The sequence below is a fragment of the Nesoenas mayeri genome, assembly GCF_963082525.1.
Source record: "Nesoenas mayeri genome assembly, chromosome: 3".
NCBI classification, from domain to species: domain Eukaryota; kingdom Metazoa; phylum Chordata; class Aves; order Columbiformes; family Columbidae; genus Nesoenas; species Nesoenas mayeri.
In genome coordinates, this window is record NC_137544.1 from 116,772,098 (window position 1) to 116,798,720 (window position 26,623).

Genomic DNA, 26,623 nt, shown 5'->3' on the forward strand with positions numbered 1-26,623 from the left:
CTTGGCGGCAGCGCAGCCCAGCAGATCAAATCAAATCGAGATTACCTTAGAAATGTTTCAACAGTTTCTTGTAAATGGGATATTGTGGGGTTGTGCCGGGCATCACGTCTGCGAGTTACTCCGCTGCTGAGCGTCCTCTGAACTCAGCTGCCTCAGTTTGTTCCCATCGAGAACGTGTTTGATTTTGCACTCCTCATTTACAAGAACAAATAATTAAAAGGTCAGCCTGGGAAGCTCCTCATGTCTTTCCTCTCACCCACCTTGTAAATTTGACCTAACCATTAGGTTTCTGCGCAGGGGCACTCTTTGTTCTATATCCACATTTCCAGGTGAAAATCCCCCAGTGTGGGTTAATACCACTTACTTAGGACGTTCCTATCTCTGCACTTTCATTTAGTAGCTGTCCTTGAAAAGCAAAACCTCATACACCTCCTTGGAAGAAAGAATACTGTGATTTACAATGCATATGCAATTATCTTTTGTTTTTATTTTGCTAATACAAATTCCTAAATTCTCTGAAATCAAAGACTGAGGTTTCAGAAGATAAAGGAGCCTGTAGTGCACAGAGACATAAATCAGATTTTAAAATAAAACAACCTTAAATGCGTGTGGCCAGGAACACACCATTTAAGTGAAGTACTTTGAAATTTCCTCAGTGTTTTTAATGCCGTGGGACTGAGGCATTTTTCAGTGCAGCACAAGCTGTAGGGTGGTTTCTCTCCTTCCCCTCCAACCTGGCCAGAGCACCACAAACATCGGTCCCGCTCTTCCTCGGTGTTTTAATCCCAAACACGCAGGGCTGTGGTTGCAGCGACCGTCTCCACCCTGTGTGCAACTTCACTGGGCTCGTGGCAGATGAGCCCCATCGATCTGCGAAACGCCGGCTGCGCGGCGCTCGGGGTCGAGGCGCTCATCAGCATCTTCCTCCGCTTCCACCGCCTTCGCCTGGTGATTTATGGAGTGGGAAGGTAATTCACAACCCTGCGCCGTGACTTGCAGAGCACCGGGAGCTTCTCGAGCTGGCCTCCGAAGCTCTGAAACAGAAATGTTGACTTTGTCTTCAAGCATCTGCAGTATATAAAGCCTCCTGCGCTGTGGTAAGTCGCAGGAAGAAGTAATACAGTTTAAATTGTTTCTTCTAAATTATCAGACTGTCAAAATCCTCATTTTAATTAAAAGCAGGGAGGTCACTGTGACTGTAGCAGGGTGACCCAGGAGCCTCTGCCCTCCTGAGCAAGTGCCCCACTGCCACAGCTGTCAGATGAAGGCAATTACTTCCCTAGCGTAAAATTTTATCACTCTGGAATTTACTTAAATATATCAGAAAGCTCAATCAAACCACAGCCAGAAATCTTTCACTGAGAAGGAAGTGCCGGGATCATTAATTGGGTTAATGCTCCATCAACCTTTCATTCGTTAATGGCATGTTTAGGGCACGAGGGGAACCTCATCTGGGGAAATGTAATCTGAGCTACACAGACGGTGCGACTTCATGAATCACAGGCTGTCCCTCTCTTCGGGCTCTTTTAATTGGCGCTGTTGGTCGAAGGGAAACTGCATTCTCCATGACTTCTGTAATGGTGAGCGAGGCTGAAATGATGGGGCGCTGTCTTTTACATCACCCACCCTACCGTGAGGCTCCTCTCCCCATGAAAATCCCACACCAACACCTTTCTGCCCCCTAGAATAAAATCTGCGATGGTGTCACGGGTGTTGGTTGTAGAAAGACTTGTTTTTTTAATGCATATCAGCCCTGGGAAGACTCACACGATGCTGTGCCCCACCAGTTCCAGCACTAATCACGTATAGATGTACGATACTGTCTTTGTGCATTAGAAGTGAGTTTTTGTTTCCCTCACACCTCCCCCACACATAAACCTGGAAAAATAACAGTCTAGGCTGCAAATATTAGATGTAAGGACAACTGGCTGGTAAAACATTAAGGTTGATGACAATTGTCTTGTGACTTCACAGAGTATCTCCAGGCTCCTTGCGTTATTTTTGAGGATTTTCATCTTGTGGGACATTTTGCTTTTTCTGTCTGTCTTGGGATAGAAGAAGTCCTATGAAATAGAAATTCTGTGGGTTTGAGATTTCTCCATTTCTGTCCCTGTGAAGTGCTTGTGTAGCTGATCAGTAGTAAGTACGCCAACTTTCTCACTCAAACCAAAACTTCCAAGTCACATTTCACTCTCATTTGTTGTGTCTGAGAGAACTGTGTGTACATATTACTAATGAAATTGCACATACCTGGTGTGCTTTAAGTAGATCCAGAATAATTCTTTTTTACATTTAATATTCTCTAATAATGTTTCAAATTACATATAACAACCATGTTTGTGTATTTAAAATAAAAAAGTTACTAGAATGTAGATATTTCAGTGGAATTTTAAAACTAAATGTTAGAGTTACTATATTTTAATATGTCAAAAGAATTACTGGTGAATATGATTATAATGAAATGTTGCTCTTGTTGTTATGGCAACTAACTTTTAAAACTGCTTTCAAGGGTGACAAATTACACAGTGCCATTTTAGCCTTTTATTATCATTTTCCATCATTTTACTTTTGAAGAATTTTAAATGGGTGGCACCAGTGGTGTTGTTAAGCGTATTACACTTCTCTCGAACCTTTAGCTGTTACCTTTATTTTGATCCATCTAGTAATACATATTTTTCAGGCTGAGTAAATTTCATTTGTAGCTCATTGGTGTAGAGCATCATCTTCACCACCATCCACGTCTTTCAATAATTAACATGTAGCGCTGACATTTTCCCAGCACAAAAAGTTGGTGATGTCGATGTGTGCTCAGGAGTAGATGGGCGCGTTTCGTGGGTCTCTGAGTAGCTGGCGTGCAGCAACAAGAACCCAACAGCGGCTCCTCTGACCTGTTCAGTCCATCACCTATGGACAAGCCCCACCAAAACAAGCTGCGGAGCTTGGCCTGGGGTGGCCATGGCGTTTTGTCAGGTAGCGCTTGCAGAAGCCAGCGGGAAATGTTTTTGTAGAGGTGGATGCATGGGAAGGAGTCTCTGGGACCCTTCCCTCCTCCAAAGAAGAAATTGTGAGGGTGATTTATTTTTTCACTCTGCTGAATTTAGCAGAGAAACAAGAATGCAGTCCTGGAGTGAAGCAGCCATGACACTTCCCCAAGCTCAGCATCTCTGGTCCAATATTAAGAAAACCAGAATGGGGAGGACTTCATGCAGGACAGGTAAATCAGCCTTCTTGAGCAAGGTATTTCTGAACTAACACTACCCCAGTGACCCCCCTCCTCTCGGAAAGTGCACTGTACCTACGGCAAGGGGTTGGTACAGGTATCAGTTGCCTCTTCTATCGTAACACAAAGAAGCCGTGCGCTCTGCCACTTTTAGCATGTGCCGGGAGGCGAATAACATGTCAATTGATAGTGAGTGGACAGAGTAAAACCTGCTCCTTCTTATCCAGTGGTGTTGAGTCTGCTCTTATAATGAGAACGTCCCGGACATGGCACATCCTGCAGCACCTCTGGGCTCATGTTTGGGGACTTCTGCCCTCCCAGCTGGCAAAACCGTCCAGGTAGACTTGGCTGAGTTTTCTTTTGGGAATTTACTTTTATATTTAATTTCTCTGGTGCATTGGAAAGGATCCTATCTAAGAACAGCCCCAAACAAGAATTTCTCAGTCTGCTAGAAAGGGATTAGAGAAATTCGTGAGACAGGATCACGACTCGTGTACTTAGATGCTTCACAGCAAGAGACAGGTGACACAGTCTTGGGCTCCTGGTTTTGCTGGGTGACTCCATGGTGTAAAGTGTGTGTATGGTCTGGGGAGCAGAGACCCGCTGAGGCATCCAGCACTGGTGAAACTTGCAGAACTTCTTTCCTCAGAAGGAATCTGTGGCATGCCAGAAATTAATCTTATTTTAAAATTATAGGGATAATGAGCATAGATAGCATTGGGAAGGAATTAGTAGCAGAAATTATATAAACTCTGAGGCTTCCAGGTGTAAACCAAGCTCTAAATTACAGGCTTCAGGAAGAAATGTTCTGACATGCTTTCTGGTCTGTTGTATATTCCTTGTGACTAACGCTGAGTAATAGCTGTTTCGTAGATGGGCTGTAGATCAAATCTGGAGGAGATCCCATAGGACACTACTGGAGGGTGCGGAATGAAAAACGACGTTTCTTCCCATCCAGAACCATTTCTCGTCACGTATCTGATGAATTTCTGTGGCAAAAAGCATGTTTTCAGGGCAATGCTGTAATGCACAAGTGCCCTAAGCTTCCCACTTAGTGTAATGTTTTGTATAACCGGGGAAGTTCGTTGGTTTGGCTGCTGCGGATCACTGGTGCTGGCCCGTCTGTTTGTCTGTCTGTAGCTGCTGGTTGCCTGCCGAGGTCAGGAGACAGCTGCCCAGATGCAACACTTGTTTTTTGCTTGTACAATTCGTAGCATCCCTGGTTCTGACTCAGGTTGAAGTTGGGTTTTGGCGTGACCAAGGTTTCAGGGTTCAAAGCAGCAAATATGTCCAATTAGCTCCCTCGTGGTCCAACCGTACAGACACGGTGTAGATGTGGGTTTGTGAGAAGACCCTGCACAGTGGTGGGAGCAGATGACAGAGAGCTAAGGGGTGTGACCAGCACAGATTTAATTCTTAATTCTGTCTCCAAACCCATTTTGTCCAAAAAATAGCCAGGACTCATGCCCTTTCTTTTAAACATGGTCTTTTACCTGACAGTTTGCAGCTATAAAACTCTCTTACTTCCAGAGAAAGCTGGAGTTTTCCTTCTGATGTGATGACAGGGATCAGTTTTTCTCTCCTAGGTAGTGCTGCTCACATTTGCTTATGCTGAGGAGTAAGATGTGGTTTCATGAGCACAGCTTCAAATTCTTTGAATATCTTGCAACAGAAGAAGATAAATTACTGACGCTTCCATCAGTTACACTGAGATTATTTTGCCCAGCTTTGTTTTACGCACCTTTTCTTAAGAAAAAAATGATTTTCAGATATGCGTAGGCTGTGCTTTTAGTTTATGTACAATGCAAATGAGGGGATAATCTAACTAAAAGCGAAGCCAGGGTTTAGATTGACTGTTTATAAGGGTGACATTCCTTAAAAGACCTTTTTTTTCACCCTGCACAACAGAGAGATTTTAAATCCTCATCGACTTCTGAAAACACAGCTCTGAGGACAAAGGATGATATATTCTTAACGAGTGTGTAAAGTATAGTAGTTTTAAAGACAATAAATGCAAGGTCGTATTAGGGCAAAACAGTTAATTATCCACTTCATTATTGTCAAGGTTAATACAGTATTTGAGCGCAGAAGCTGTTTTTCATCTCCTTTTGGAAACAAGGCAAGACAGCATTTCTTACAGACAGATCCATTATAGCTTATCACCAGAGGACAGACCGCTACAGAAACACCATGAAGGATGTCGACTGTCACCGGGCTCCGGAGCAAACGCCAAACCTGTCCAGAGAGCGATGGAAATGAAATGAGAGCTACAGCTTCAGAGTACCGCGCTTTAATTCACAGAGATTGCGCCCCATTGATTTTAATGTATGACGGTAATGGTAGCATAAAATTCACCCTCACTCTTTCATCTGTTGTAGCATTGATCCCTCTGAAATTGCACAATGTGCTGAAAAACGTCCTTTAATAAGCATGGGGTATCGACTGGAGCAAATCCCGTCTTGCCATGGTGAACCCAGTGAAAGCTGCGTCTGCAGTAGGGCTTGATCTCTGGTTTTCATGCACGTTGGGGTGCTGTACAAGTTTCTATTCTGTGATCTCAATAGAAAAAAAGGCTTCGTAAATCGTAGCCCGTCATTTTCACAGGTAATGCTTTGCTTTTAGCTATCTACTTTACCTATGGAAATATAAAAGATTTTTAGATATTTGAAGACCAGTAAGTGGTTAAAATTCTTATTTAAAAATCTAGAGATATTCAGATAAGGAAAAATAGAATTCCTTCTTTATATGGAAACACGAGTTGCTTTTTTCAGTTTATAAAGCCTTTAAAATTGCAAAAACTAGTCTAGTTCCTATGAAACTAATGACCAGGATAACTGTGTTTATATCACGATCAAGGCAGACTGCTTTTCTATTACATTTTCTTTCAAGTTTCTTGTTTTATTTTTCAAGGTAGAGCTAGGATTTCTCATCTTCTGTGGTTTCTGCTGTTGTATTTCAGTCCCAGGAGGTTTTCCCTCTGCTCAGCGATGCAGCACGCAGCCTGGCGACACAGTAACCAGCGTCCACGTTCCCAAACCAAGACTCCCCTGTCAGCAATTTCCACCAAACTCATACCTTTGAACTTCGATACATCAGGCTGTTGGATTTGGGAATTTGGGCCGTGGTTGTGGCAGTTTTCAGTCTCTGGGTTCTTTCGGCAAATATTGCATTTCACAGGGCAGCTGCGGGTGCAGTTGAGCCCCTGGCACACACCTTCTCTGCAGTCAATGACTTCAGGACAGGTTAACGTGGCCCAACATACGTTTCGTTCTTTAAAAGCATCTTCTTTGATTTTGTTTTTTAATTTTTGATGCTGTGTGGACATCCTTACAGAGCAAGCACTTTTCTTACTCTTATAGAACAATACGTCCTTTGGGATTTTAATGTGGTTTTTAAGTCTAGTAAATTGTGCTGAATTGACTCTACCCCTCAGGGAGGCACCCACTGCATTTCAGATTTGTGTTTAAACATCGTAAGTTCTATTCAAGTAGCAAAATAGTCAATAATGGGCTGTATTTCAGAGGGTCTCAGTGAAACACTTCCTAAATTATATGCTCTATGGACACTACTGTTCTTCTTATAGGAATAATGCTAGATGTTGCCTTGAAAAAATTCAAGCTCATACAGGCTGATTTAGCCAGAGGGGCATTTCACAAAGATGTATGGCCTTTCACATAAGGGATGTGCTGAATTTAAAAACAAATCAAAGCAAATGGAAATGTTGTTGTTAATAATTAATTGTAATAATTGTTAAGAATATGAATAATTGTTAATAATAGTGATAAAGCACTGACCATTGTGCAGCAAATGTGCCTGTGGGATAGCTAAGTTTTATCCTCCCTTTGTGCTGGCCCTGTTAATTAATTTGTAGAGGGGATGCTGAAGCCAATAGAAATCGAAGCCCTCACCCTTGCAAGCCAGTGTTTGCCAGTGGCCATCCTCAAAGTGCTGGGAGAAAACAAAAGGTTTTTAGATTTTAATCTCCTTAAATTCATCAATTGAGATGGCACTGATGTCCCAGAGCTGACCGAGACTGCTTTGTTGGATTGGAGCTTTGGTGGCAAATGCTTTTTTTGGAAAATCAGTTTCTTACAGGACCATTTTACTATTAGTACTTTTTTGAAATCCCCATTATCAAAAAGGTGTCTCCCAAGCATTCACCTGGCTGCAGAAAATCCCTAAACCGCAGGGTTTTGTCATCAATGAATTTGCTAACACGTAAACCCTCAACTTCATCTTTCTAAAGCTTATTTCTGAAGGTATCGAGAAATCCTGCTCCCAGGGGCTCCCTCTGGCTCCGAGGTCCTTTTGCGCAGGGACCACGCAGGTTGCTCCAGGAAACCTCTCTGTTGTGAAGGCAAGTCCCTTGGAGAGTAATAAATTGGCATTTTTCTCCTTGGCATGTATTTGCACAGGGGGAGCAGGGTGGCAGTCAGGCATTGCAATCTCGTTTTCAATTATAAGCATTTCATTGTCGAATGTTGCTGGTTTATTATGTGATAATTAAATATGAATGATCACGCAGTCATCCTGCCAAAGAGGCCGTAGCCGAATGAAACTAATTCTTCTCGTCTTGCTGAATGGCTTTGGAGGCGAAAGGAGTGATCTATTTGCTGTCCCTTATTTTTGCTGTCCTATTGTTTAGGTATCACTAGCTGCAAAATAGCAAACTAGGCAAGTAATTGCAGACATAAATCAGAGCAGGGATCAGTGTGAGGTCAGGACTGCTTTGCTTGTAGCCCAGCTTTTCTCAGCTACCTTTTGCTGAAGAACAGAGCTTTTAATTTTGTGAAAAAGTGATTAGTGATGAAATGCATATTTTGACAAACTTTGAGCCCCAGCGTGCTTTTGCGCAAGGGCTGAGCAGCCTCATCGTACCTGGAGCAGAAGTCTCCTCTGTTGGTGTTGCAATGAATGAAAGGGCTGGTGGCCAGGCTGGAGGTCACAGTCACCACCCAGTATGTCATGTCTGGTGCCCATTGTGACACAGTCGGTGTCCAGGAGGCTACAGTCAGCACACAACACGGGCAGGCTGCGGCTGGCAGAGGGACACCTTGAGGTGACCACAGTGACTCTGCTTAAAAACTCGGCAAGTTAAATAAGATACAGCCGTAGATATTTAGCTGAAGTTAATCAGCAAAGCAAATGCATTTTCAGTAGAGCCGTGCTGATTTATGGCCCTGGCCCTTAATCTGTACATCTTATTCTTGCGGGGTGTTTATAAACGTGAAGCGGCGCTCGATGGGAGTCAACTGCTGAAAAATGGGTGCAGCCGTGTGTTACAGTCTTCAGATGGTACTGACTGTAAAAATAGTCTGTCTTGAAGGAGAGCTGTGCCCAGGCACTGCTCACCTCGCATCCTACCAGGAGCACCGGTGTTTTGAGCAGAAATGAGCAGGGATGGGTGCTGGGTTGTGGGCAGTCTGTGGGAGCAGGGTCATGCCTGTGCTGCTGCTGCACACTCATTATCCAGGGCTGGGGGGACTTTGCAGTTTTAGGACACAAGTGGGGCCACCACCGCTGCCACCCATGGCAACTGTGATGTGGCCGTCACAAAGCCATGGTTGTGCACAGTGGTTTGCTGGGTGCGGTATAAGAAGATGTAATTAAGTAGTATTTTTCTCTCTTCCCCAAATGCTAAGTTAACTAAGAGGCAATCCCCAGTGGTAATTCTGCTACCCAGGAACATACTGTTTTGTTAAAAAAAATCCAACAAAACCAAAACAAGTAACAAGCCCAGTGCCTGCTAAACTATATGCTACTTTCCATTCCAACAGTTTGTTAAAATAACTTGTAGAAGTGACTGCTGAATGATTTTCATTTAGCTTATCCATACCCTGTAAATCAGATCCAACCCACCAGTTTGGCTTTATGTAGACAACTGAAAAATAACACATAAAAAATAAGTAGTGGTTTTAAACATCTCTGCTGTTGGCTGCTGAACACCCACCTCTTAAACTGGGTGTTTTTAGGTGTATCGTGGGGTTACATGCCAAATCTCAGTTTATGATGGACACCAAAGTTAACCTCTTCTTGTTTATTCATTTCTGCATGTCCTCTTGTAAGTATTTGTTGAGACTTTTTTTCCTAGCAATGGATTATTCTGAGCTATGTGTCTGAAGAACGTAACACATTGCTACAGGTATTTCTGGGCAAATCATAAACTTTTTTTCTTTTTGGTGGTTTTCATGGTCAGATATTAAATGAAAATCAGTGTTTAATCAAAGCAATTTTTTTTCCCCAGACTATTGTTAGAGGAAATAAGCCTCGAAAGGATACTTCAATCAATGGCCTGCTGGAAGAGTTCGACAATATCTCAGTGACGCGATCCAATTCCCTGCGGAAGGAAAGTCCTCCCACCCACCACCAAGGAAACGCAAACCATGTGCCGAGGCACCAGGAGGAAAATGGTTACATCACGTATTCCCAGTACTCCAGTGAGTCAGACACTACGACAGACTATGTCGTGGAAAAGTATCGAGACAAGACTCTCTATGGGGAAGAGTTAGACAGATACTACAAAGGGAGCTATGCCGCCAAGCAGAACGGGCACATGATGAAGGTGACTTCCCGGGACATCTATTATTCAGAAGTGACGCCCCTGCAGTCAGACCTCTCCAGGTTTCTCCCAGATTACCCTGCGCATCTGGAGACAAAGCCTAAACCGCTGGAATATGGTGGCCTAAAGCTGGAGTATCAACGGATCCCCAGTGGATCTTCCCTGGACTATAGAGATCCCTTTCCTTACACCCCGTCCCGAGCGTCGGTGCAGGGCGAGTGCCCCAAGGAGAGGCTGGAGTACAGCGACGGCGACTGGGGACATGGCCTAGGCAAGGATGACTATGACAAGAGGCCGAAGTCGTCCTACGTGGACCCGGCGAGCCCGCAGCCGGCCATGAGGCAGCGGTCCAGGTCAGGCTCTGGTCTGCAGGAGCCGGCCATGCCCTACGGAGCGAGTGCTTTTAAAGCACACCAGCAGGGACATTCCTACAGCTCCTACACCTACCCCCGCTTGTCTGAAACCGCAGCAGGCATCCCCAAGGTAACGTGACATCCCCGGTGATGGTGCTGCCAGGGCAGGGATCGACCTCGCCAAAATTGGGGCGCAAAAAATTAAGCACATGTAAGAAAGTAAGGGCAAGGAGCCACGCTTGGGTACATCCCCAGTAACATTTTTGGGAGCTGCATGGTTGCCGCTCCGCGGGTGTGAAAACCCATCCATTTTACTCAGGTATCTGAAAATGGACATCAGGGACCAATGGGTTTGAGATATTTATTAAAAGGCAGGTTTGGAGATGCCCAGCTTCCAGGGATTTTGGGATTCCCAATAACTAAGTTCTTTGACAGTTTTTGTGGTGTTAGGGCTTCGTACGCCTGTGCAGATCTCAGCAGGAGGTGGGAAGCTGGTCTGGTTTGTATATCAGATACTTTTGTATTTGAATTGTTACTATGCAAAGCTGAAACCTCTGTGTTTTAGTATTTATATTGTATTTATGATATATTTATTTTACAAGGTTTATTAACCCTTTGCTACTGATGGGAGTAAGGGTTCACGCCTCTCTGCTTTGCTTTTACGCAGTGAAATTAAATCAGAGCAGCTTATCTCACCCAAGATATTTTAGATATAGTTTAAAAAACAAAAGGGCTAAGGTGCAAAAAAGCCTTTCAGCCATGATATATACAAGCAGCTCCTCTACACAGATGTGTGGCCTGCTTTGCCTTTTCTAAGTCCCATAAGGGATATTACCCATACAAGCTATCTTGCCATACTTGTGATAGTTGGTTGTAACTATTTGTTCGGTTAAGAGAACAAAGCTTTTCTTACACGCGTAGTCATATAGCTACGATGATGACCTGCTTAAACATCCTGTATTCTGCAAGAGATGTTTTTTCTTCAGTGTAGATTGCATTGAACATTACTGAGTTCCCTTAGCAACGGGCACCGAGATGATAGCTCATTTTTCCAGGGCTGAAACCGTCTTGGGTTGCTGTGACTTACTCAGTGTGCTGAGGTAGGTAGCTTGTTAGGTGCTGAGATCCACTCTGCTGTTTAACGATGATCTGAACGATGCACTTTCTTACTGTGTGCTTAGAATTTGGTCCTGTCCAGCTGCAGACCCAGGAGAAGTCCCAGGTCTCTGTAAATCCGGAACAGCACTGTAGTTGTGTCTTACTTGCTCCAGTAAAGGGAGAGGGGTGCAATTTTATTCCACATTGCTTTAGAGCACAGAGCTGGGCTTTGGAGTTTGAGGATAGCCTGTCAGGGGGAGTAGAAAAGTGACCAGGCTTCTTTGTGTGCCTCTCCTGAGCTCGGGCTGTGGTGCAAGGGATGTGTGTGGGTGGTTAACCAGAATATGGATTCTGGAAGTCGTGAGGAAAGCCCGAGATGGGCTGTCTGCCATTTGCTTCATTTAAAGGATCGTTTTGTCAGAGTTTAGAAAGGAGAAGGACAAATCCAGTAATTCATAGACTCTCTTGCATCTGCTGCTGCCGGTTTTACAGCACTCCGTAGGGCAGAAGACAGAGGTATATTTTACAGGACTCAAAGTCCTCCAGACACTTTGAAAACCTATTAAAATGCAGTAACAACTTTTGCACAGAGGCATCTTTTTTTTTTTCTTTTATAAGATTCATTGTGAGCTGTTCCTCTCCTCAGAGCATCAAAAACACTCCTACAGCTTTGGTGTATTGAAACTTGATGATTCACTGCTAAATGCAGCAGTTTCAATTCCCAAACCAGTCCACAGCCCCTGGAAGTGAATAGCAGTTTCTTGTCTTGGATGATTGCTGAAGAGTCTTCTTTTCAAGGACGCATTAGTAAGATAATGGTTCAGCAAATGGGTTTACTAAATGAGAATCAGGTCTTGAATCAGATATTTTACAAATGAGATTGGCTTTGAAGTATAATTAAAAACAGGGGGAAAAGTAAGCAGTGAAACAAGTCTGTAGGCACAAATGTGTGGCTTCCAAATGCATTTAGTAAAGGTGTTCGTTTTGGCTTGTGAATGTGAAGAGCGGACTTGCTTCAGTATTATTTGCAGGTGATAGATGTCAGATAAATGAAATGTCTGCCTTGTTTCATCATCAGTGATTTCAGAGGTGTGAGTGACATCAGAAGACTCGTGCAGAGCTTGGCTTGGCCACTGCCGTACAGTGGAGATGTAGGAATCTAGCGGTTCAGATTTGGTGGGTAACACCTTTGTGTTACCCACCTGCTCTCCTGTTCCTGCAGAATCACTCCCCCTAAGACTCTGTGGGGTTGCAGCGTCTGTTACCCTTGTAACACAAAGATTACATCCCACTTTGTTCCATGGAGTCCTCTCAATACTGTCTCACACATCATCAAGCCCATACCACCAATTCTACTTATTATACAAAGGTTTTGTCTCACTTTTGTACATTTTGTACGGCATGTTTTCCTTTTGCCCTGCTCTTCATCGCAGGCAGCCCTCTCAGCTTTTTGCACCCAGTCCTGTTATTTCAAAGCTCTTTTCCTGGTCATTTTTTGGTAGTGGCGCTCCAAGTCTCAGAGATTTCCACCAGCGAAGCACCAAAATAACCTTTCCTCTTGTGATCCCCGTGTGATTTACAGATCACCCCCCCATACTTTTTCCTGCAATAATCAAACCGAGATCTGTTTCACATGTACTGAAAGACAAGCCCGTCTCGCGGGGTTCTCGCTGTTCCCTGCAGAGGGTCTGGGCTCCGGGGCTGCCATCGTGCCGCAGTCCCTCTGCAGAGCACCCAGCACGAGCAGGCAGGGCTTTCCACCGCGTGCGATACAAAATGGGCATCGCAGCCATCGGAGTGGAAACTGAAATGAGTTTAAACGCGGTGCTACAACCTTTTAACAACAAAAAGACGTGGATGCGGGTGATGCTGCGAGCCAGCAGCAGCCGCGGTTTTGCCTCGCGCCGCCATGCGTGATGGATGTCGTGTCAGAGCTTCGGCTGCTCCTGTGACCCGATCCTGAATGAGAGCAGGGCTGGTTTCTTCTTTCCTTTGTGGTCTGTAAAGAATTTCCTTTCGGTAGGTAATTACATTCAGTAACAGAAATGGAATTATTAGTGGGATAAAGCATGTTCAGTGTGAAGCAGTGCGTCAGGACACAGCCTTGGAAGAGAGGTTCAGCTGATTTACTCATTTTAGCTCCTGGGTTTTTTTAAGTTTTCATGGGATTCAGGATGTGAATGGGTTTACGTTGTACTGCAACGCACACCAAATCTCTGAATTTTTGTTTTAAAATTTCACCATGGAATTTACTTTTGCCAACACGTTAAACTTAGGAAGTGCTTAGAAAGATCAGACATGGCTGAAGCCTCAAATAATTGATTTGTGTGGATTTATCCAGCGAAATTTCTAGACAAGTCTTTCCCCGTCTCAATAGTTTAAAGAAAGCCAGCTTTTTTACATCCAAAGCAATAATTTATGTGTCCCTACGTCCACAGATATATAGGACAGAGCTAGACTGAGCTCCTCTCCCTCCGCCAAACCATCTGAGCACTTTTCTTTGTTAATTAGTTGCACAGATGTAATGTCCTTCATGAAATTCATGATGTCTCTGACCCTCTTCTGTTTTATGGCTCCCCTTGCCTGGCGGAGCAAGCCAAATTACGGCTGTAACCATGCGGATGTTTTGCTGAAACAAAAGCAGCATCCTAGGAGGTGTCCGTACGACACGTCCGTGCTCGCTGGATGCTCCATATGTCAGAAACAGACTCCAGCTTCGTGTTTCCGAGGGAAATCTCTCCCCTAGAGAGAAATTCCCTCTTCCCTGCTAAAGCTGGGGAGGAACAGAGCGATGGGCGCATCCTGCTCACACGTGAGGTGCGAAAGAGCTGATATAATAATGCACTCGGAGGCTTTTCTCCCTGCACTGAGGTGGCTCCAGCTCGAAACTCCTCCTCGCTGTGCAGCAGCTGCCGGTGATAAATTGATGCTGCGGCAGATTTTTTTTCTTTTTTCTTTTATTTTTTTTTTGCAGTCTTAGCATAAAATGGTCAAATGATGTTCCACCGCAGAATTCAATTTCACAGTTCAGTTGGGTCCTTGATTACACTGCCAAATTCAGATTAATGTGCATTTAACTAACATGGATCAGGGACTCCTGGCCGGCAGCCAGCAGTAATAGTAGCAACCCTGAGCTGTGTAGAGTTTGCTGCTCTGTCCACCCCTGTGCACCGCCACCGAAATTGATTGATTAAATGAATTCATTGCCATAATTATTTGTAATTGTGCTACATCATGAGCCTGTGTCAAACCAACCCCCTGCCTCAAGATGCTCTGTACGTCGTCAGGAGTCACGTATGTTGTATCATAAATGTGGAAATACTCTTTTCCAGGGGAAAAAAAAAGTGGGTTTGTTTTGGGTGGGATTTTTTTGTCTTTTTCATATATATATATATATGTGTGTGTATGTGTATATATATATAAAATTATTATTATTATATTGTTATTATTATTAGTAATAGTAGTAGAAGTAGTTTGTTTATTTATTTATTTATTTATACTTTAGATAGAAGCAAATTATTATGTTTGCAAATGTGAAGTATTAATTTGCTTTCAGCATAAGAGGCTTAGAAAAGCTTGGAAAAGAAAAGAAAGGAACCTGCAAATGGACAAGGCCTCCCATCAGGATAATTTCCTCTGCGATTGTCTCTGATTTCAGATGAAAACTAGGGGGTTTGTGATGCTGCAGTTATGTACTGTGTCACTTTGGAAAATGATTTAGCAAACGGTAAATTGAATTAGGCTCCTTATCATACACTTGTATGCAGTCACTCAGCGGGTCACAGGATTTCAGGGTGCCACCACCTCCGCAACAAGAGGTTGGGTCGTAAGAAAGGACTAAGGGCTGAGAGTCAAAACCCAGGTATTGGAAAGGAAAGACACAAATTGGGATTTCTCAAAGGGCTGCAGGTTGTGAAAGGGATGAATTCTTGGAGGAAATGGCCCAAAGAGCCTGCAGGGCACTGCAGATGCAGAACAAATTCGCTTTCTGGAGCATACACTTACTTTAAAGAAAGATTATTGTGTCTACAAACAGGTACCTGGACAGAAAAAAGGATCTGAGACGCATGGTCTTTCCTGGCCTCATTTTAGTGCATTGGGCACAGCAGCCCAATGGTCTAAAAATCTCCTGTCAAATACAGGACAGCAGTGTCACAGGCACATGGAGGCACACGCTGGGGTCACCGAAATGCCCCAAGCGGTGATGGCTGGATGGACAGCAGGACAGCTGTCTGTCCGTCCACATTCACACATCTGCTCTTGTGTTGCAGGTGGATTACGATCGAGCGCAGCTGGTCGTCAGCCCCCCGCTCTCTGGATCGGACACCTACCCCAGGGGCCCCGTGAAGCTACCTCAAAGTCAGAGCAAAGTCAGCTACTCGAGCAGCAGCTACCAGTACCCTCTGGTCTATCACAAAGCCTCCCACTATCACCAGCCATCCCTCCAGCCCGGCTCACCCTATATTTCCACCGCCTCCTACCCCAGCTCCCCAAGTATCACGTCAAGTGCTTATCCTCCACCCAGCTGGGGATCCTCGTCGGACCAGCAGCCTTCCAGGGTGTCCCACGAACAGTTCAGAGCTGCCCTGCAGCTTGTGGTCAGCCCCGGAGACCCCCGGGAGTACTTGGACAACTTCATCAAGATCGGGGAGGGCTCCACGGGGATTGTCTGCATCGCCACCGAGAAGCACACAGGAAAGCAAGTGGCTGTGAAGAAGATGGATCTCAGGAAGCAGCAGAGGAGGGAGCTGCTCTTTAATGAGGTGCTTTGTTTTGGGTGGTGTGATAGATTTTGCAGGTGGTAGGTTCAACGGGAGACGGGGGCCAAGTGGCAACCTAATGTCTTTCTAAAAGAGGTGGGACCCCTGCACATCGATGCTGTATAGATAGTGTATAACCAGACCAGTTTCCAATGAGTCGTGTTTCCCCTGGCTTTAAACTCGTAACGTAGTGGAAAGTCACAGTAAACAACTAAGAAATCTATCAGCTGGTCCGTGCAGCGTATCAGGTGCACAGGCACAGCCTGGTTCCATTTTTCTGACTGTTTTCTTGCATAGTTTTTTCTACCGAGATGGAGGATCCAAACTAGCCTGACTGTTCAAGAAGCACATGTACTGCATTTTGGCATGTATTAATACATACTTTTTGTTTCCCTCCTCCTTCCTCTCCTGACCATTTGCGGTCCCTTTGCTTTCTGGATGGTTACCTAGCAAAGAGCTGACAGTCCCTTTTTCCTGGAACCATCTGAGTGGCTGCAGCCAGTTCAGAGCCCACATCTGCTTATGGGAGATTGTTTTTCCCATGTAGATTATTTTAAACTTAAGAACACTGGTTTTCATTTGTCATATTTTTACCCTGTTGTTTGATGCTTTGAGTTCTCCTGTTTTTCTTCTTACTCCCTTGAAGAAGCTGGTGGTGGGTATTCTCTGCTCTCTTTCTGAGATCACTTGTGAATATGCTGAATTTTCCCATCCCGCTGCCAGTCTCCAGGGAGAACTCTTGTTTCCTTTTGTTTCCATCATTTGTTTCCTGTATTTTAACTGTAAGAGGCTCTTCCCTCAGCACATGACAGACTCGTTTATTGAAAAACTTGAAAAACTTAACATTTTTAGATTAAACATTAGCTTTTAGAAACTTCACAGAGTTCTCCTTTGCACAGTCCATGGCCATACTGGCTCTTTTGGCTTTGTTTTGCCTCTGCTGGAAGACTGCACCGAATTGCATTGTGGTGGCTCTAACAGAGCATCTCTTGAATGGAAACATCTTGACGCGGGTCCTGCGTGCTGTGCAGGACCAGGCTGCTGCCCTGACACACTCCAGTCACTCCTGTCATCTGACCATTTATATTCAGCAGTCTACATACAGATAATTGAGGCTTCCCTGGCTGCTGTTTTCCCTCCTGATCACCTTTGTGACATCCCTCAATACCACGGGGTTGCCACATTGGCTGGGCTGCTGTTACTGTGGTCCCAGTTCTGTACAGTCCCTTTTAGATGTGGGATTTGAATCGTCTTACGAATGACACCTGTATTACCAGCACTCTGTTAAAATTCTGTACAAAGTACCATTTGGTGCATGGTGAAGACAACTACGATGGACTGAACAATTCATGGGGTCAAAAAAAAATAAATCTCTGTTATACTGAAAGCAACTGGCAATAAAAAAACCAATGAAATAAATAGTCCCATTCCTGCCATCTGAAAAGAAAAAACAATTACCTACCACTTATAATTTAGCAACTAGAGAGTCTTCCTTCTTCCTAATGCATTTGCAACGACAGTTATTTTTATGTAAATATATTGATTTTGTTTATGCGTTGGCATAAGGATTAGGGAGGATGTGATTCATAGCAGAACCTTTACTAAGCACAAAGAGGAAAGTACGGTGAAGAAGAAGGTCAAAACAAGTGTCAGATATGCTTGTAGCAATTCACGTATCATCTTTTTCCTCCTCACAGGTTGTAATCATGAGAGATTACCATCACGAGAACGTGGTCGACATGTACAACAGTTACCTTGTTGGCGACGAGCTGTGGGTTGTGATGGAGTTCCTGGAGGGTGGCGCGTTGACAGACATCGTGACTCACACCAGGTGGGTGGGTGGTGCTGTGCTGGGCCCAGCAGCATTTACACATCATTGTGTGGTGGGCACGAGGTGGGTGTCCTCAATTTCCTTCCCAGGTGCCTGCGGACCCTGCCCTCTCCACCCCACCTGGTGCTGAGGGAGGCTGGGTCTGGGTATGTACAAAATACATATATACAAACAGAAAAATACATACAGTATAGAAAAAATATATATACATAAGTATATGTGTGTATATATGTATAAATACATGTATGTATGTGTATAGCTATAGATGCATGTGTAGGTATATACATATATATATACACACACACACACTTTACCAGCCTAAATAAGCCACTGCCGCTGAATTCCTGTGAGTACTGGCATTTTTTAAACAGACAGGAAAGAAATCTCTTGAAAGGGCTTACTGGTAGACGGGGATTTGCCAGCGCTATAGGAGGTAATTTAGCAGCAACCTGACTTTTATCCATATTTCCTAAAATAGCAAAAATTTCTTATTTTCTCTGTTTGGTGATCTGTATTGTTGTTTTTTTGCTGTCACAACTATGTTAGTTCTAAGGGCAATTTGTCTCCATACTCATAACCCCTGTAACCACACTGTCAGAAATGTTAACTGCAAACCAAGCCAAAAACATAATGGGAAGAATATTTTGAATTAGAATATTTGTGCTTATGGTCGAGCCTGTTCCCATATTTCAGTTCATGTCGTTCCTTTAAGGAAGGTGAGTCGCCAGCACCATGTATGGAACTGCTCTTCCTCTTCTGAGTGGAGACATTAGATTTTACAGCCCACTTTACATCTGATGCTCACTCATCTTTGCCTGATAAAGAGGATGAAATGAGACAGGAAAGAGGAATTCTTGATTTGCTTTCTTCCTCTGGAATAAAAAAATTACAATTTCCACACCAAGCTGGGAGAGTATTTAGGTGAGCAAGAAGCAAGGAACAGTAAATTAGAAAATTTGTCTTCTCTCATAGTTTAATGATGCTCTTAGGTCCTACCCAAAGCAGAGTTGTAACACAGGTATTCTATTTTTTAGTGTTGCCTTAGCTCATGTGCTGAAATAAATCACAATATTGCAAGTCATTTGTTAACAGCTGCTCCCCCAAACATTAAAAGCTCTGTCTTAGATATTTCTGACAGAAGTTTAGCAGCAAACAGATGTTCCCAGGACACCACTTCTTAAGAGCTGTCATCTATTTTTTTACTCAAAATAGTCTTTCCTTAATCTTCTGGGGTTTTTTTTACTTTGCATAACCTTCCCTCAAAGATTTGGCTGAAATGCTGCAAACGGCACACGGTGTTAAAGCAGAAATCTCTGTGGGTGTTTTTCTGCTCACGCAGCAGAGACAGTGGGGACATGGGCTGGGTCAGGGTCTGCCGCCCGTCCAGGCCATCGGCAGCTTCTCCCAGAGTGGGTTTTGTGTGTGTGCACAGAAATCAGGACTCTTGCTGTTCATTTTTCTACTGAAACCCCCTGAATATTTTTATAGAAGTCATGAAAGAAAAGGAAATGCTCTTGAAGAGCAAGACCCAGGGCCTGATGTTTTGTCTGCACAATTAGGAGTGGTTTTCCTCATATTTATTCCATGCCTGTTTCCATCCCAGCAGTGACTTACCCTCCTTGGCAAGCAGTAAGTTTGCTGTAAATAAGGCATTTCTGTTATTTCCCAGGGGAAAACAGGCTCCCCGTACCGGGCTGCAGCACATCGTACGCTCTGCTTTTTCAGTGCTGCAGGGGGGCTTATCCAGACCTCGTTGCAGACTTGTTCCTTGCTCTGCCCTTTTTTTGACAGAAATAGGACCAAAGTGTCCACAGAGCCATTGCCTAAAACATCTCCCACCATCAACACTCTGGTGTGACCAGGGGCTTGTGCCTTGTCCCTCCTTGTCCCCTTTCCCACCATCCTCATTAACGCTCAGCTCATTTTTCCCCTTTACTGTTTCAGGATGAACGAGGAGCAGATCGCCACCGTCTGCCTGTCCGTCCTGAGAGCCCTGTCCTACCTGCACAACCAGGGCGTCATCCACCGTGACATCAAAAGCGACTCCATCCTTCTCACCAGCGACGGGAGGGTGAGTACCCAGCCTGGCCCGCGCCGTCCCGTGGGGCTGCTGTGAAAATAGCTGCGCACGGTTAAAATCGACAAGGCGGGCGTGTGAAACCAAGGGGTGCGACCCAGGAGTAACTTGAGCTGAATCAGAAAAACATAGGCCTGGCCTGGCCGGTGATTGACATGTGCAAGTTTTGATGCAATTGCTCTGTTTTCCTGAGCTAGTTAAGAGGCTGTCTGTCTATAAGAATAGAAAATATTCTGCATTGCTGCTGAAACACTCCCCTGATGGTGAGAGTAGCTTTTACCATATGTATACTTAGAAGATACTTGATAATGCCTGTTCCATGCTTCGTTTACTTGGATGAGGTGCTGCTGTCAGTTAATTGGTCAGTGTTGTTAATGAGTGAGGAGAGAGGGAGAGAAAATGCTGCCCATGACCTGCTCAATAAGAAAAAAAACACCTTGAGCTTGGGGCACCCAAAGATTTAGGCGAGGGAAGGCAAATCACTAAGACCCTCATTTCTGCTTGAGTTAGGCACTAGTTTGCATCTCACCATTGGGATAAGTTGAGGGAAAACTAAGGCACTCATGGCTGGTGAGCCCCATAAGCGGGGTTTAAGAGTTGTTCCACTGGCATTATACCCCTGTCTAAAGCAAGGCTTAGCAGCTTGGACTGAGCCTAAGAGCACACGGTTTGTGTGGAAATAACCTAAATCATCTTCTTCAGAAGATAAAAGTTTTGGTTTTTCAAGGCTGATCTGATTCCCTAATCAAAGGCTCGCCATTATAATTTGATTCCCCCTTCACCAAGGGAGAGGGATTTTCTTCCTGCAGCGGTCACGGGAGCGGTTCTGCTCCTGTTAATCCTGTCAGGGAAGAAAATTCCTTGTGTGTAGGAGTTTTTCAGTTGCAATTTCAATCCACGTTGCTGAAATAGCATCTGATCTGCTCTCAGGATCTGCATACAGTGCCTCATTACACTCATTACTCCAGTACTTATTATCTGCATTGCAGATTTCTTCATGGCTGTGTTGTGCAATTATCTTTTTTTAGAAAATCATCTTCTTTTATGTACTCGAACGAGCAATAGATATGCAAAACCTCTTGTGCTCCTACAAAAAAAGATTGGGCTCTCCTTCCAAAATATGCATTATTTCTTCCATTCTTCATCCTGTAAACTGAAAAATACATTTAGCTCGGAGAACTTGGCTATTATTTGCTTTGTTTTAGAAATACCTACAATCATTTCATAATTCTGTTAAAAATCACAGCCTTAGTTTTAAAAAAAGTAATGTCTGTACTGAATCTGAAAGAAAATAGATCAGTGCTGATAATAAACTGCTGCTCTACACAATGCAGGGGTTATGAAACTTCCCTCTTGGTTGTCCTGGGGCTGTTTGGGCTCATTTTGTATCCCCAGGCACTGAGTACGTGATGGGACACGTGTCTTAAGGGCCCTGGACATGGGTCACTGTGGCACCATGCGGTGTATCGCTGGGGATGACGGGGTTGCCCTAATGTCTGGGAAAACCCTTAGGATAGCTTCCAGGCCTCTAAATAAATACTTGGAAAAAGCAAAACAGAACAAAACAAACCACTTTAGCCTTAAGGAACAAGCTGTTTCTGGAAGAGGGTGATGCCAACAACGCTCAGACCAGCTTGTTTTGGTTGAAGGTTGGAGAAGTTTTCACCTTGGTCTCGTACAGCAATGGAGAGGGGGAGGAGATAATTTTCCATGATTTTTGTTGTAAGAAAAACCTCTTGCGTAAAAGTATGAGCAGGCACATGATGCAGCAAGAGCTGCTCTCCGGAGTGCTTGTGTATCCCATTATTTCTATTTCAGGTCACTGCCACAGCTACTCAAGGACAGGACTGTCTTTAATTCCTGAGTTCCCAAGCAAAGAGGGTGGGTGCCCCTTTATCTCTTGCAACCATTTTGGAAGAGTCTTCCCTTTCTTCCCCAAATTAACTCCCCTGCTACGTAAAGGAGACAGTGTCTTTAGTGATAGCTCATCGTGTAAGGTCCTGGTCTTGAAAAATCCTTGGCAAGAGGTGTTACTGCTTTCTGGGGGTGTTAGATCATGCTCCCTGCGGTGAAGGAAAAAGGGGGGAATGACGCCTGTTTAATCTGTTTTCTGGCAAACTCACAGATGGTATACCTGATGCAAATAATGTATATTAAATATTAATATACATACATGGACTGCAAACATGGGGTTTATATATAGGCAATAATAGATTCATTGTAAAATACCGTTACTTCAGAATTTTTTGCTTTCCTTCTGTTTTTTTAATATTATAAGCTATTTATCACCTCCGCATCTTTTGCTGCTGAAGAGGCAATGAGCTGTGACAGGCATTCTGAGTAACGAGCACCAGCGCCACTCTCTCCTACTTCTTTTCTTTGCCCTGGCTTTAATTAGCTGTGTGTTCCCCGGGCTGTCTCCAGCCACGCTTCCAAAATTGCGCTGCAGTTCCATCCGAGGCAAACGCTCTGTCCCCGTCCCCCCCAGCAGCTGGAGACGCGTGTCTCAGAGGCACGTTTGTCTCGGAGGAATTTGCCTTGTTATTCAAAAGGAGCTTTTTCTTTGCTTTTCAGATAAAATTGTCAGACTTTGGGTTCTGCGCCCAGGTGTCCAAGGAGGTCCCCAGGAGGAAGTCACTGGTGGGGACGCCGTACTGGATGGCGCCGGAGGTGATCTCCCGCCTGCCCTACGGCACCGAGGTGAGTCCAGCGGCACCGCCACCCACGCCGACCCCGAGCGGCTCCTTCCCCTCTGCACCGAGCCCTGTGCGGAGCGCACAGCTCAAAAGCACTTACACAGATACGCTAAATAGCAGCAATTATGTTTGCCCCAGAGTGCTACATCGTGTCTTGTTTTAAAGTATTTCTCCCAGACGAAGTCATTAAATAACAACTCAGTTTAGCGCACTAAACAATGCCTTTACGTATTTTAGCTTAGGGTGCCATGTTAAAGGAAAGACCCTTTGATGATCTTTAAGCTGGAGCTGCAACTACAGGTGTCTGCACCTGCATATACTAAAGCAGCAGCCAAATCGCACCATGCCAACATGGGCATGATCTTCCTCGTAGGGTCCCAAACACAGGAGCCAGCTGGGTGGGCTGCATTACCGCCCTCTGTGTCCCTGCATCGGTTCATTCCTTACACTCAGTCTCTCATTAGCTGAGAGGTGGAAAAAAAGTATTAAAATATCTCTGAGAAATATTTTAAGCACTGTCCAATGGGCTGAGAAAGGATGGGAGTCATCTGCTTGATCATGCCTGTAGTAACAGCTGCAGCAAGCAAACCTGCAGGAAAGATATAGATATATAGATATACACATACATGCATACATGAACACGTATATGTGTGTATATATGTGTGTATATGTGCACATATATATATGTGCACACATGAGGAAATGAGGTGGGGCTTGAGAAAGGAGTTGCTGCATCTTCACATGGCGCAGCAGGGACCGCAGGGAGGGAGAGCGAGACCCTGCGGGCATCGCCGTCCACCTGGGATGTGCAGCATTGTAGGAGACATTTCAGAGATAGCACCAGCTATTTTTAGCCCATTAATAACACCGAAGGGATTCTAAAGTGGCTGAACTTAGAGCTACATTAGGTATCGCACCAGAAGGGAAAAGGAGGAAAAAAAAAGTATTTAAGCTGAAGGATAGTGTTGGCAAAAGAGCAAAAGCAGTATGAAGTGGCTGTGTCTGTATTAGGGCTGGCAAATGCTGGAATTACAGTCATCAGGGATTCTGGAGCAGCTCTGCAGCAGGCCAGCACAAAAAAAAATAGTTTTGTGGTTTTTTTAAGCTGGAGCTGAATCGTTTTCCAAAGGGATTATATAATGTGTTACCTGTGATCGTTGGAAATGGGCCCAGGTGTAGTAACTGCCTTGCAGTCTCAGGTGGGGTTTGTGTAGTCTTTAATATTCAGGGCAAACAGAGGAACTGATTTCAGCGCAGCTGAATTCTGCTCTACTCTCCCACTCGCCGCACCTTTCTGTAGCACTGCAGCACCAACCTGGGCTGAAGATTGCTGGGGTGCACAGCAGCACAGCTGACTGCAGCGCCGCAGGGTGCGCCAGCCTCGCAAACCAGCAGTGCTGCCGCTGCCCAGCGCCTAAACTCACTGCAGACCTGGGTTTGCAAGTAATTTCTAATTTATTTCTTCTTTTTTCTTATTTCACTGACTGCTCACAAGAAAAAAAAACTGTTGTGGGCTGGTTAAGCGAGAAAGATTTACGGTGGTGGCTCACCAGACTGGCCACAGATACCAGGTACAACAGCATGGGCCAGCTCTGAGGTTTGTACAAACCCACGTGCTGAACCTGTGCCCCACCTTTGCGCTACCAGCTGTGTTTAGGAAGGGTCTTTGTGTTACAGGTGGATATCTGGTCCCTGGGTATCATGGTGATCGAGATGATAGACGGTGAGCCGCCCTACTTCAACGAGCCGCCGCTGCAGGCCATGCGCCGAATCCGGGACAACCTGCCGGCCCGAGTGAAGGACATGCACAAGGTCAGACTTGCCATAGGTGATGAGGACCTTGCATATACTGGTGTTTAATAGAATCATAGCCACACACTTGCATGCACAAAGGATAAATTGCATCTTTAGCTACCACATTGAGCACTGGGCCCTACATTGGTGTTGTGTGGGGAGGACAGGAGGCCAAAGCCACCAGCAAACTGTTGTTTGTGTGGGTTTTTTTGTTTGTTTTTTGTTTTGTTTTGTTTGTTTTTAATAGTTATGTTGTTTGTTTGTTAATAGTTGTGTTGTTTGGTTTTTATTGTGCCCGGCCCTGGCTTTGCATTGGCAGTGAGTGACAGAGGAGGGATCTGTGCAGAGCCTCGTGCTCCCTGTGCTTCCCACCCTCCCTGAGGACCAGAGCAGCTCAGCACATGAGCCCTGCTGGGGGGGGGTTGGTACATCCATGCCCAGGGCCAAAGCCTTTGGCTACCTCACATTTTGGATGTGCTTGCAGAAAAAAGTTAGACCTGAGCCCTCAGTGCATTATTGCTTTTCTCACCCACCACATGCAAATCATGTGCATAGTGTGCTGCTTTGTGCCCCACTGATACCTCAGTATGTTCAATGTTAATGGCCCTTAGAAGATGTGCAGCCCTTCAGCTCAGTACATCTGTTGCCACAGGAAAGCTCAGGGTGTCCTTTGTCTTCCCAAGTACAGTGCACAGACCCAGCACAGGCTGGAAATGGGTGTCTTTGCCCACTCCTAACACCAGTGTGATGTTGCAGGTCTCCTCGGTCCTCCGGGGCTTCTTGGACTCGATGCTGATGCGGGAGCCCTCGCAGAGAGCCACGGCGCAGGAACTGCTGAGACACCCGTTCCTCAAACTGGCTGGGCCTCCTTCTTGCATCGTGCCCCTCATGAGGCAGCACAGGCACCGCTGAAGCCGGCAGCTTTTTGGGAGGAGGTTAGTGCAAAGTCCGCGCAGGAATCCCAGCGGTCGTGTGGGAACCGCGGGCTGGGATGAGCGAAACCTTGTGGAGGAAAACCAGCCCTGCGGCAGTGCCGTGGTGTGTAAAAACCCGGGGAGGTGCTCTCGGGGGCTGCGAGGGACCGGGGAGCGATCCTGCCCACCAGCCGGGTGGCCACACTCCAACACGGACCGTCGCTCCCCTGCGCTGTCATCGTCTCGGCCATCCAGGCGGAAAGCACCAAACGCAAACAAGGTTGGAAAGGTAATTCATAGAGGATAGCACAACCAGAGTGAAACACCAGAATTTTATTGCAGGCTACGGCACTTCTATTTCAGAAGAACACTTTTCTGACAAAAAAAAAAAGCACTTTTTATCTCAGTCATAGCAGCGCAATGTATTTTGCAATGAATTTGTAATTTTCTGTACAGTATGTTTTGATAACTTGCAGTACTTTGTCATGTAACTGTTGTGTTAGTTGAAGTACTAAGTGTAACTAGCAAGAATTTTTTTAACCCTTTTTTAACCCTTTTGAAAACAAAAGAAAAACCAACACCCTTTAGGAAGTTAGAAAGTTTTCCAGATGTTCCTTTGCAGTGAGGAGAGCCACGGTGGCTCAAAGAGTGATGGAGCCGGCACTACTAGTGACACCCTGTCAATCAATCAATCAGCGCTGCTGGTGAATGGTCGTGGGCATCAGGATGTCCCTCATCTCCCCAGCAGTGGGATGTTAACACCCGCCCCACCTTTACTCAAGGGTCTTCTCACACGGTGGCGGTCCCTTCTTTTCTTTGCCACCACAAGCTCAGTTTTGTTAGCACAAAGATCTCCGGTATTCCTGTCTCGCTCTGGCAGTGGAAGGGGATGGCAGGCGTCTGTCTGTCCATCCGCCCACCCCACGGGACCCTCCAGAGCTCAGACGGACCGTTGTGATGCGTTACGAGATGTTTGCCATATAGAAGAAGTCGTGCTGCTGTCTAGACCTTTTTGAATGTTGATGCAACAGTTGACTACTGCGGTACAATTTTGTGTTATTTGTTGGATGACTTTGCATGTTAACTGTAGGCCTAACTAGATTTGCCTTTAAAATTTTTAGAAGTGCTTCATAATGATTTCAATGATAAATGAATTTTATTTATTAATGATTCTTTTGAATTATGTATAATATGAAAGCCATGTTTTTCAAGGTTTTTTTCTTACTGACCTCATTTTACGATCTCATTAAGAAACACAAAGCCAATTTTGTGAAAACACAGTTAGTTTCTTTCTTATGATGGCATTTCATAGTGAATAAGT

The 26,623-nt window shown here is 44.9% G+C and overlaps 1 protein-coding gene across 1 annotated transcript in view; it reads left to right on the forward strand.

Annotated features, from left to right (window-relative positions):
• Positions 1-25,300, forward strand: part of PAK5 (p21 (RAC1) activated kinase 5) — a gene marked incomplete at its 3' end in the record, with an annotated part of 41,156 nt that extends 15,856 nt beyond the window's left edge. Inside the window, exons 3-9 of the mRNA XM_080341175.1 lie at positions 9,465-10,262; positions 15,502-15,993; positions 17,688-17,821; positions 19,766-19,892; positions 22,473-22,598; positions 24,272-24,406; positions 25,145-25,300. Of these exons, the coding sequence (XP_080197301.1) occupies positions 9,465-10,262; positions 15,502-15,993; positions 17,688-17,821; positions 19,766-19,892; positions 22,473-22,598; positions 24,272-24,406; positions 25,145-25,300 (1,968 nt within the window). The remainder of the gene's footprint in view (positions 1-9,464; positions 10,263-15,501; positions 15,994-17,687; positions 17,822-19,765; positions 19,893-22,472; positions 22,599-24,271; positions 24,407-25,144) is intronic.
• Between the last annotated feature and the right edge of the window lie 1,323 nt (positions 25,301-26,623).